This window comes from Pleurodeles waltl, chromosome 9, assembly GCF_031143425.1.
Source record: "Pleurodeles waltl isolate 20211129_DDA chromosome 9, aPleWal1.hap1.20221129, whole genome shotgun sequence".
NCBI lineage: Eukaryota > Metazoa > Chordata > Amphibia > Caudata > Salamandridae > Pleurodeles > Pleurodeles waltl.
In genome coordinates this window covers 461,863,537-461,876,296 of record NC_090448.1, presented here as the reverse complement: position 1 = coordinate 461,876,296, position 12,760 = coordinate 461,863,537, and the positions used below count along the sequence as shown (strand labels likewise).

The 12,760-nt window shown below is 46.6% G+C and overlaps 1 protein-coding gene across 3 annotated transcripts in view; it reads left to right on the top strand.

Moving 5' to 3' along the window:
* Nucleotides 1-1,863: 1,863 nt before the first annotated feature.
* Nucleotides 1,864-12,760, top strand: part of MARK3 (microtubule affinity regulating kinase 3) — a 383,109-nt gene continuing 372,212 nt past the window's right edge. For all 3 annotated transcript variants that reach the window (XM_069207286.1, XM_069207285.1, XM_069207287.1), the window contains exon 1: nt 1,864-2,397. In XM_069207286.1, coding sequence (XP_069063387.1) covers nt 2,347-2,397 — 51 coding nt within the window. In that variant the 5' untranslated portion in view covers nt 1,864-2,346. The remainder of the gene's footprint in view (nt 2,398-12,760) is intronic.

Sequence of the window (12,760 nt, the reverse complement as noted above, 5' to 3'; positions counted from 1 at the left end):
GTACTGTGTCACCCAAATAAATACCTTTATTTTTGGTAACACTCAGTATTGTCTTTACTTGCGTATAAGTACTGTGCAACTATAAGTGGTATTGCATGAGCTTTGCATGTCTACTAGTTCAGCCTAAGCTGCTCTGCTATAGCTACCTTTATCAGCCTAAGCTGCTAGAACACTACTACATTCACTAACAAGGGATAACTGGATCTGGTGTAAGGTGTAAGTACCCAAGGTACCCACTAAAAACCAGGCCAGCCTGCTACAGTTGGCTGCAGACAAAGACCGACTATCCTAGCTATATAGGGTGAGGGATGAGCGGAGCTTGACACAAGACGTATGCACATGAGAGAACACTGAATTTTGATACCCATGGCTCTGGATGGATGCCTATCCAGGTGGTGGAGATGACGGAGTCTACAGCAACTAGCAATGTTGGCCCGTGCTAGAGAAAGCCTTTGCGACCTTTGGTTTCCCTAAGGAGGTACACACAGTCAACAAACCTCCTTTTCAAAAGGTGGAGTTTAGAAACATTTTGGGGGATCTAGGGCACCAGCTCCAGTAAATTACAGCCCTGTTGCCGCAGGCCAACGGGGATGTGGAGCGCTTTATGTTCACTCTTAACAAGACCATCGACATTGCTGCTGATGAAGGGTCAAATCCGAAGATTAACCCACAACGATTCCTGCGAGCATACAGAACCACACCAAACTACACAACAAAAAGTTCACTTCTAGCCGTGATGTTAAAGATGCCTGCCTGGGTGTGACACCATTCCTGCAACGCCCCTGGGGTAAGGTGCTACAGCATCCATTTTCAGAAGGTACCCAAGACAGACTGAGGAGAACCAATGACCGAGCCAGCCCCTGTCAGTGGGCCAAATCATCCAACCAGGGGATCAGGTTCTTGCCAGAGATCAACACCCCAGTTGGTAATTCCGCACTCCGTATGAAGAGAACCAGTGCTTTAAAAGGCACTCTGTCGTCAGCCCGGGCTGTGGATCGAAACGTGTCCTGCTTTAAAAAGGTGGCTAAGCGGACCTGAAGGGGGTCCTGTTTGCATAACCCGAGCAACAGGGGTGATCGTGAAGAAGGGGATAGGGAGAAGCAGGTATTTGAAACACCTGTCTTGGCAATACAGTACACCCCGACCGAAACCGCTCCTACTACCGTTAGTGGGCCTACCAGGCACACCCATCTTTGTGAACTACAGTGTGCCCAAAACAGTTCCTGCTACATCCGAAGTCAGAGGTTCTACATGGTCTTAACCCTGTCCCCACCCAGCCAGCGATTTCGAGACTGTACGTATACATCTCTGTCAAGTTTTCCAAGTCCACATATGTGATGTGGTTCTCCAGTTCTGTTTTTTATCTTTGCATTCTTGACTCGCAGTATATTTGATTCCATTTTAAAACAGGTCTACAAGCCCCAGAATTCTGAGAGAAATATCTGGACTGGCACAGGACATCACACACGGGCAAGGGAAACTTTGTAGCTGTGTGTGTACTACGAAACTGTTTTAGGATTGTGACTTAAACTAAAGTCGGAGATTTAGTAGGCCACCCGGCTGCACGTCACTACATTGATGACCGCACGCAACCTGGGGGCCGGAGGGTATACATAAAAGGGCCGCTGTCCGCTCGGGGTTATTTCCGCCTGGTAATTACTGTGTTCGTGTCATATTTATTGGGACCCTTCTGTCACGATCGAATGGACCTTGTCCCATGTCAGGCCCACTCCACACTCGTTCCTCCGAGACTTTGACTGCTTAAACAGCCAATGTTTCCCTTAGCAACACCGGTCTCACTCGCAGACCGTGCAGCCAGGCCACCGTTACGTCACTTCCGGCAGGGAGCCCAGCGTTCGGTTATTTGGCTGGGTCGAACGGAAGTGCAGCGTCCATCTTGCATGGGAGCGGAGCTATTGGTGGAGAACCAGACTGAAACAGTGGACAGGGGATCTGCTGTCACCCATGAGAACCGGTTGCCGGGCTCGAGCGTTGCAAAGTCGAGGGAGCCCTGGCAGTGCCTGTTTACGCGGTTATTGAGGTTCCTGCAGAAGACACTGCTGTGTTCCTTGATGGGCTACGCTGGGCTTCTCTGGCCCGGCTAACTCACTTCCCCCATCGGTTTGACTCTCTGTCTGTTAACGTTTTATATCGATGCCCAGATACCCCGTGTTTAGCTCTGGTGTCGTCTGTGCGATGATCCCGTGCCGCTTAGAGCGGGGGCAGGATACCCCGCACCCTCTGCGTTAAAGAGCTGTAAAACGCCCCACTGGACTAAGACAGCTTTCAGACAACCCTTCTCGGATATCCTCGCCTGTCCAGCGGATTTTCACGCCAGTTAATACGATGTCCACAAGAACACCCCTGCCCACTGTGAACGAGAGGGACACGGAAAACGTGAGTACTCTATGGGAAACGGGTTATTAGTGAAACACCCGACTTTGACAACAGCTTTGGTTACTTGGAATATTGTGTATTAAGGTATATTCAACCAGTCAGCACTCTAACGAGGCTTTTCTGACATGGGAATTCTGGCTTGGTTTGAGTTAAACTGTGCCGGACGTGATAATACTATGTGGTTTCCTGCTCGAACTGGTTGTGTGTTATTGGCTGTACATAATTATTTGTCAATTGAAATGAATATTATTTGAGAGAAGTCTCTTACTTGGTGCCTTAAACGATCTGACCCAGTACATTTCCATATTTTATAACCTGAGCATGCCATTGCCCTGTAACTTGAGCGTGCCATGACACACTATATGTTTAACATATACTACTTGATTTTGTGCCTAATATCTTTATAAGCCAAGGTGTCCTTATCTTGCATGTCTGTCGTGTGCACTTTGCGTACACTGATCAACTGTCTGTCTTGTGCATGCATCTTCCTGTTGTGTTTGAACTGCAAGGAAAAGTAAGCCTGTACTATCGTTCTACCACGAAAAGTGTTGTGGTGTCTTTTACATATCATCTGACCTCGCTACGCCTAAACCCGCCCCATGTGGGCTACCCTCCATCACCAGGCTTTTAGGCTTCTCTTTTCCACCACCCTTCCCACCCCGCCTGGTGGTGCGAACCAAAGGAACACACAACTCTTGGATGGTGGTAAAAGGCCGCAGTGTGACTATTTTTTTTTTTATATCAAACAATTATCACAAATCATCACAATATCACTCGGTCATTAAATGTTATAGTTATCATGAAGCTGTAAGGAGTATGCATATACCGTAATTTCCTGTTGTCCCTACCCCACTCTGTGCTAGGAGGGCGCATCGTCAATAATAACCATGTGCCACCATAAGACTTCTTACTTTCAACTTGGTATTTAATGTTTGCACCATCGATCTTTACCTTTATTTCTTTGCTGAGCAGGTGAAGGCTTCCTTTGCTACCAATGGTGTGGCATATGAGTTGCAAGTGCTATACCTGCGTTACCAATCTCATTGGGCCACCTTTGCTGTCGCTTAGTGTTTCTGCCCTGAGGCATCCCAAGGACTACTTTGCTTGTAACCCTTTTGCTCTCTACCGGCTGCTTTTCGGAGTTTAGCGCATGAAAGAATGGTGTTGACCTTGCCACCCCCCCTTTTCCTTGGGAGGCTGCAGCACCCGCCTGACTGGTAGGTGTGGGTGAGAACAGCGATATTCAAAGTGGCAACATGCCGCCGCCGGGCCGCTACCTCCCATATATGCCGCCTGGACGGAACTGCCCTCTTCGCCTGATTGGCCAGTCTAAAAACCTAATAGTCAATCATGCTCACTGTTTCCAACACACATGAAGTCTCACAGGAAGGCAAAGGGGTCTACCTTGCAGTACCCTTTCCCCCTTTCCTTTTGTAGGCTGCTTCCTGTCCTGCGCCGCCTGGTCCACATTACACACAGCCCCTTGAGAGTCCGGCTTCGCCTACCCGGCTGCTCCTCTAGTCACGAGTAAGTGTGGATGGGAGATACTGAGTGGTTCCTTTAAGGCAGTGGTTCTTAACCTTTTGAATTCGGTGGACTGCTTTCTAATCATTACTGGAACTCTGGGACCCCCACTGAATCATTATTGTAATCAGGGCACTCCAGCTGAAAATCACTGGAAGCCGGAGACCCTAGCCTAAGCATTTTCGACAATTTCAACTATAAAACAATACATTAAAAATACAATTCAAGTATTCTTCAATACAATATACAAACGTTACATATTTTAATTCACAAATATAAAACAATCTAACTTTTAATAGGAAGGCTGGAGCTTTTTTTAAATTCAATTGAGGCCACTCATCCTCCATTCTATATTCTGTTTGATGCACTTACTTACACAGATTTAATCTGAGGAAATAAACTTAATGTTTAACCTCTAAATTCAAATTCCTCCACATTTACAGAATGTTTACAATTTTCAATTGTACATTATGCTTCTTATTTACCTACACTTTATTAATCTGTTAATGTAATTTAATTTTCCAAGCAGTTGCGGTCCCCCTGAGTAGGACTCTCAATGTAGTCCTGACCCGGACTACAGGTTCAGAAACACTGCTTTAAGGAACAGTGGTTCTGTGCTACTCAGAAGAACATAGAGCCTGAGGTAGACAAAAGCGTACAATATTCCTGGACAGAATCTTCTACATGATGACCTCATTAGATAGTGTTTCTCAAAGTTCCACCTTGGAGAACGGGGTTGGTCGAGGTCTAAGACGGCAAGACTTGTACTGGATTCAATGTATTCTTTGCACCCAACCAGGTTCATATTTAATTATGTGTCACTTATCTCATTGCTCTGTTAAGAAACTGAGTTTTACTCTAAATTTTGTCAGAGAAGTCCTTGATCACCTGCTTAGTTATCCAGATGTTGCAATCTACCCTGTGCGTCATTGTTGGTCTTACACCTGCCTGAAGGTAGCAACTCGGCGCGATAATATAACGCATGTTCTGAACTTATCTAGAATATGTTTTCTGTAGTGTTTTGAAATTGTCAAAACTAGAATTACTGTGTATGTTGTCAGGATTCTTATTCCAGTGCCAGGCTGCTAGATAGGTATGCAATCACATGTTCTGTCACAAAAAAATACGTAGTGGTTGGGTGAGAGACCCTAGAACCATAGCTTATTTATGAAAATCATTTCTGCTGCAGAAATGGGGGAGTGGGCTTCTGGTATAAGGAGTTATATAAACATAGCACTCTGATTTAAAGATAATGCACTTTCATTTGGGAACTAATGAAGCATTTTGATAATAGAAGTTGACAGATCTTGAAGGTAGATGACGCCAGTCTGGCAGCAGTGTTTTGAATGTTTTTGAGTCAAATTAGCAGATAGTCATCAATACTAATGTACAAGGCACTACCTTAATCCAACTACTTTGTGATAAATGTTTGGATGCTAGATTTCCTGTAATTAAGGGGTATCAAGGTGGAAATTTTGCTGAGTATATGCTGTGTACCATAGCCGTATCCACGGCCAACCAAAATCTTTTCTTTCATTCTAAGTGTAGGAGACTGGGCTTTTGGTTTAGTAGTCCTCCCACGTTTTGCCTGGTATTTGATACAGCTTTGACTGAAGTGCACTAGGTTCCTGCTAACCAGGTCCCCAGTATCAGTGTTATCTTCCCCAAAATGCATAATTGCTTCCCCAGTTGGCAATACCTTTGACACCTCTGTAAGTCTCTAGTAAGGGATACCCCAGGTACCTATCAGATGTGTACCAAAGGGCTGCATTCTGTATTGTGCCAACCTCTGGGACACCTCACATAGCTCTTGCAGTCTGCCATCGCAGGCTCCGTGTCGTGGTGCAGCTAAAAGTGAAAACGCAACATGGCACACAGCCTGCCTCATGCCCACTAACACTGCATGCAATATATGTAGCACACCTCTACATCAGGCTTTCCAGCCTTAAGGCAGGGTGCATTATATTACATGTATGGTCATAGCTGCAAGAGCAGTTATGCCCCTGCTATGTCTTTGTCATTTCTAAGGCCTACTAAGTGATGATTAGGAAAGCGATTTCAAGTACATGTGCTGGACACTAGTCCAAATGAGTTTCCCAGCTACATGATGGCGTCACTGAAAATAGCGATGTTTGGTATCATACATCTCATATCAATAAACCCACGCTGGTTCTAGTGATGGATTTATTAATACGTGCACCCTGAGGGCACCTTAGAGGTGCCCCTTGAAAAACCCACCAACTACTAGTGTGCTGGCTGACTGGTCTTAAACAACCTGCCGCCAGCAGATCCCTTTCGGACCCTCAGGGGTGAGAGCCCCCACTCTCAGGAGCAAAGCCTGCTCTAGCAGGGGTGTTACACCCCCCTCTTAACAGGATGAGCTGCAAATAAACATTTCAAGGCATGGGCTTTGGTATGTGAATCTGGCTTCCCCCAGAGGTGATGAGATGATTACACCCCACCTCCCGACCCAAGGCCTATATGGCGCCTGGAGAGGTGGAAAATTAATAGTCAGAGAGTCATGTCCACCTTCAGGTCAGTTATCACCCTAGGGTGAGCTTCCTGATGTGGACACAACATTTCAAAGTCTGTCATCTTGGTGGTGGCAGAACTAGGAACTCTGGGACAGGGTTATGCCCACTTCCCACTGGAAGTGGTCATATGGGGGGGGCGTAGTGACCCCAGTGGTAAGAAGCCCATTGGGTACTGCCACACACTCTCTCCCGACACCCCTAAATTCACTATTTAGGGGAGTCCCTGGCACCACAAAATCTTTCTGCTGACCTACAAGAAGACGGACCCTGAAGATTAACAAAAGCAAGAACAGAAGACCAGCAGCTGACTCGGTCCCAGCTCTGCCAGCCTGCTTGCTGTCCTCAACAATTGCGCCAGAGACAACTTGTCCTGCAACAACGTGCCTCCAAAGTCTGGGAGAATATCTAACCTTCAAACAAGATCCAGGAACTCCCATGGAGTAGCAGAGCTGCTCCCCTGAATCCCGTAGGCACCCCAGAAGAACTGCGAGGACTTTGGACCACCAAAACCAGACACTGGAAAGTACCACTGCACCCTTGCCCCCTAGCCCAAGCTGTAGTGGGCCAATGGTGCCAGCGTGGTCCCCCTGCCCCTCCAGAGTCTAAGCCCACTTTGGGTTTGCCAACTGTGGACCTCCCAATTCTGCCTGCGGCCTCTTTGTGCAAGCCTTCCTCTACCAGGAGTGACCTGGTGACTAAAACTCACTGCCTCAGGACATCTCTACACCCGGCCGTCCTGGCCTGAGACGAGGACCAAAGGTGTCCCTACGTCCCAGAGCATCATGAGACCTGAGCCCCCTTCTTGGTTCATCTGGACTGGTCCCCCAGTCCCAGCTTGCAGCATCTTTCTGACCCGTCCATTCCCCATAGGAAAACATTTGAACACCTCTGGAGGCACAGGGGGGTCCAAGTGCAGAAGTGACATGTTTGTGCTGCCTTGGACTTTGCCCTATACTTACCTTTACTCCAGAAGAAAAGTCTTATAAGTTGTTGCTAAGTGCCTGAATTCCGTATATATTGCACTAAGTGTTGATTTTTCAAACCTATAAAATTCATAACTTGAAACATACTTACCTGATTGTGATGATCTTGGTGCCTATGATTATGTAGAGATAAGTGTTATTTTTAATAAATTAGTGTGGATTTCCTTATTGAGTCGTGTGCATCATTTATTTCCTGTGTGTCTATTGTAGATGTCTAGCACTCCTCCCTGATAAATCTAAGGCTGCTAGACCACACTACCCACTAAAGGAGCACATTATGATTACTAGAACAAGGCCCTGTCCACTCATAAGGGAACCCCTGGACTCTTTCAGGGGTGTGGAGTTCCTATAGTTGGACCTCCAGGATATTTTATTTGGGGTCAAGGACAACACATTTTCATGTTTATTTTGTCCTTGGGACAAGTAGGCCCAAACCCTTTGACTGCCATTTTACAGTATCACATGAATCAGGGAAGGGCACTGTATGTAGTTATGGTAATATTTGTGCCCATATGTTAATGCTGGTCGAGCTTGTATTTATGGTTTATTAACACACCGTCTTTATTATTAAAGTGACCACTCTACAAAATGTTGTAAGCTTGGCCTGCACTCCTGACAGTGCTTTTCGGTAAAATGTGTTCATGCATGCTAGTATTACCAAAACAATATTCATAATGGAAAAAATCAGTGTAACCAGTTCCAACAAGATAATGGGAAACCTGAAAATAAACAAGCTTTGGCAAAGCTAATAGGTCTAACGTTGGTGGTCAGCCTATTTGGTTTTGTCAATGCGTGCCTTGTTTTGACATGGCTTTTGTAAAACTTTATTGTTGTGGGACCTCAACATAATAACAAACATGGCAAAATATTTTTGAGCTCTAAAAGCACAACTTGACACAGTGGTTCTGGGCACTGAACCAAACTACTTTGTGCCAGTATGCTCCTTGTGAAGCCAGCTTATAATTAGAGACAGAATTAAAATAAAAACAGAAGGTCCTCCTCTTCCTCCTTTTCTTCTTTTTCTTTTTTCTTTATATATATATATATATAATTTTTTGTTGTTGTTTCGAACAAGAAATCCAAGCAATACAGGGTTTGCAATGTTGGGTACACCAGTGCATAGTGGGTTTGTTCGTAGGTCATTATTACTAGAATGACCTCTGGACCAACATAGCGCTTTTACGGCCTCTCCATTTGAGCTCTTCCCATCACTCTGCCACAGCGGGGCGAGATAGGTGAACTTCCCTGCCCACCCCAAAAAGGGAGTTGCTTCTTGCCATGACCGGATCACAACTCTTATGTGGTGCTGCAAAGTTAGTTCACGTCTGGTGTCGTGCAATAGAGCTTTGGGCCCTCCCCTCCTCATCGTGCACCTATCCACCCTGAACGGCAGGTCCTGTTGGTCTGCGAATACCCACTCGTTAGCACAATAAGGTGGGATGCCCAGTAATGTTTCCGGATGTCTGGTATTGCTAGTCCCCGGTCGTACACCCCCCTTTGCAATTTGGCCAGGGCGATTCTGGGCGAGCCCCTACCCCACAGTAGCTTAGGCACCTCCGAGTCCATTGTGCTGAAGGTTTGTCTCAGAGTCTTATAAGGAGTATTCTGCATCATGTATAGCAGTTGCGGCAGGCTCATCATTTTATAGAGGGCTTCCCTGCCCATCAGGGTCAACGGGAGGCCATGCCAATGTGTTACATCCCCTTCGAGTCTTTTTAATTGTGAAGCTACATTTCTTTTCAGGAAGTCCAGGGGATCTCTAGTCACGTAAATGCCAAAGCAATGGAAGCCCTCCCTCACTACCGCGGCCTCGCAGTCTCAGGGAAGGCTGGGACACTCCCCAGAGAGGGGGAACACCACAGATTTTGACCAGTTTATAGTGTAACCAGAATGTTCTCCGAAGATCTAAAAGATTTGCATCAGCTGACCCATCATGAGGGAGGGCCTTGAGATATATAAAAGTATGTCATCGGAATAAAGGGATATGTGATCCTCTCAGCCCCCCCCGGGATCTGAATCCCCCTGACCAGAGGATCCTGACGGACCCAAGCTGCCAGTGGCTCCAGGGCCAGAGCAAGAGTAGATGAGATGGTGGACACCCCTGATGGGTGCCCCTCCCGAGCCTAAACTCCCTAGACACCACTCCGTTGACCCTCACACATGCCATGGGAGAAGTGTACAGTAATTTGGCCCATGCACAAAACAGTGGACCGAATCCCAGTCTCACCAGGGCAGCAAACATATAGTTCTATTCTAGTGAGTAGAACGCCATCTTGGAGTCTAGTGCCATCAAGACTGCCTGTTCCGACTGAACAAGGAGATGGACATATAGGAACAGCAATCTGTCGTGGGTTTACTCGCCTTGTGAATTGCTAAGATCGTTGCTGCTCTTTGGTCTGCTGGAAGGCAGCCCCTGTCCCTGGCATCCCTCAACCTCTCTTAACGGGCCAGCAGTTATATTAGCCATCCCTTTATACAGTTCAACTGGGGTCCCATTTGGGCCCGGGGTGTTTCCTGACTGAAGGGCCCTGTAAGGCGCAGGTCACCTTCTCTTCTGTCATATCTCCCTCCAAAGCGTCTGTCAACGTCCTCTAACACCTGCAGTTGTATGTCCCGGAGGAGAGCAGTACAATCCTCCACGGACATAGTGGACCCTGAGGTGTGTAAATCCTCATAGTAGTCTGCAAAAGTGTCTGCTATCTCAGCGCCCGATGTCTGCAGGACCCGCCCTGAACTTTCCACCTGTAGCACCCAAGCGCGCTCTCTATCCCGTCACACTAGCAGTTTGCCTGCTTTGTCCCTGACAATACAGTCAATGGTTGACTCCTGTTGCGTATTTCCTGGTGTGATTTTCCACCTAGGCCCGTAGCTCCTGCTGCCTCAATTTCAGTTTATCCTGGTCCTCTGGAAAAATGCCATATTCTTTACCCATTTGCTGCTAAGCTTTTTCACCCCAGTGCTAACTATTTTTTTTTTTTTTTTTTTGCTATTTGGGGTTGTTCGAGCTTAGACCCCCATAACGTTTTGTCCACAAATTGTATCCATGACAAATTTGTGTCCTAGGGGAAACCCAGCAAACCTGTACATTTTTGAAAACTAGACACCCAGGGGAACTCAGGATAGAGTGACTTGTGTGGCTCTTGCCATGTTCTGTTACTCAGAATCCCTTGCAAACCTCAAAATGTGTCTAAAAAGACATTTACCTCCCATTTCTGTGATGGAAAGTGCTGGAATCTGAGGAAAGCCACAGATTTCCTATCACCCAGCGTTGCCCTCGGTCTCCCGATAAAAATGATACCCCACTTATATAGATAGGTCAAGTACCTGTGTCAGGGAAGGGCCAAAAACATGTAGAAATTGAGAGGGAACCAAGGCGGATCCCAAAGGGCAGTTTTTTAAAAATACGTTTTTTGGGCTGACTCTACTTTGGGCAACCACACAGAGAGATTCTATCAGTACAGATGGGCCAATGCTGGGTGGTAGGAGTTCTGTGGATGGATAGAAATCTAGGGAAAATGTGTGATTTCAGGTAAAGTTGAGTGTTTTCAGGGCATTGTGGGTAAGAATTGTGTGGAGTGCCTGTGAAGCGAACTGCCCTGGATTCCCCCAGAAGTTTAGTTTTCAGAAGTGTCTGAGTCTGGTAGGTTTTTCCAGGTGGCAGCATACCCAAGTCCAAAAAGTGCAGTTGCTCACATTTGCAAGTGGGAGGATAGTGGGTGTTTGACTAGCTCTCCTGACCCATATGTAAAATTAACACCCAAAAGAGTCAAATGTCCTCTTGTTTGCCATTGGGATACAATGCTTTAGTCCCGGGGGGGGGGGGGGGGGGGGGAGGTGGCAGAAAGACTGTTGGCTCCTTCATTTGGGGTAAGGGCGCAGAAAGACTTTGGTCCCTGTGCAGGTGAGGTCACCCCTTTTTTATAAAAAAAAAACTGGCGTGTCGAAAGACTGCCTATTTTTTTGGTGGGGGGGGGGGGGTAGTAATGTGTGCCTGTTCTGGGCAGCTCCCACCCATAAACTTAAAAAAAAAATACTAATAATAATAATCCCTGGTGCCCAGTGGCCTTTCTTGTTCTACCCCTGCCCTTTAGATTCTAGGTAATGAACACCACCCTCAACCCAGGGGGCCTATTGGGGTTAATGACCACTATTCTGCTCCCCTGGGGGGCAGAAAGACTGTTCCTATTTTGGTATGTGGGTGGGAGAATTGTCTTTCCCATTCTGGCATCCCGCAACCCTTTCCTTTATAAAAAAAAAAAAAGTCCCTGATGGTTAGTAGCCTTTCTGCATCCACCCCTCCTCCTTCCCCCCCCCCCCCCCCCCCCCCCCCAACCGGGACATCTGCCACTTGGGGGGGAGAGTATTATGTAAAAAAATAAATAAGTGGGAGCAAAAGCCCTTGCCCAAGGGGCCAGCATGGGATCCCCTAGCAGGTATTCACTAGGGAGAGGTATCTTTTGGAAAGGGGAGAAATCGGTGTGCAGGGGGCTGAGATATGCTCCAGAGCACAGAAGAAAATGAAAGCAAATGGGATGATCAGCTCATTTTACTTTCGTTTTCCCCTGTAATGACGCCTGCACGCATTACGTGCTGATTGTCATTACAGGGTGGGGATATCTTTAGCCTTGGTTGCTGGGGAAGCTCTTTCCCAGGAACGAAGGTCAAAAATATTCAAATGAAATCCTTATGGTGCCCGCACCAGAGGGATTTCAAGTGCCATGTGCGCTGATGGTCGGAAGCTGCCCAGTGTACACGAGCACTGCACTGTCGGACGGCTGCCTGCCATTCGGCGCATGCAAAAGGGTTGAAGAAAATCACAAAGGTGCATCCATGGTATAACTGATTGCATTAATGCAGATTTATGGATTGTATGAATTCACAAGAATTTAGAGAAGTAGGCCAATTGTACTTCTAGAAAAAAATTGTGAACTGCATTTAAGCATGAACAAATATGCATGTGTTGATTTGCTCATGCAGAAATCTCTTGAGCGTTTGCAAGTTCCCTTTCCAACCAACCACTTTTTCCAACCCTGGAGGAAGTTTTAATTCTGCCCTTGTCAGGAATAAATGTTACTGAGTTTGCACAGACTCACTGGGAGTATGTTGTGGGTTTTGGTTGGGTGGGGATCCTTTTTATGTGGATGAACGTACAGTGCTATGTTTGTATTATGTCATCATGCTGACCTGTGGTACTACTTTGTCTTGCTGTTAAATGCCAATAGAAACTTATATTTAAAACAGGTTTGCACAGACTCAAGAACATTCATACCCTGGAACTCTGGCCCATGTGTGTAGATCTGCTGAAAGGCAAAATAAAGGAAC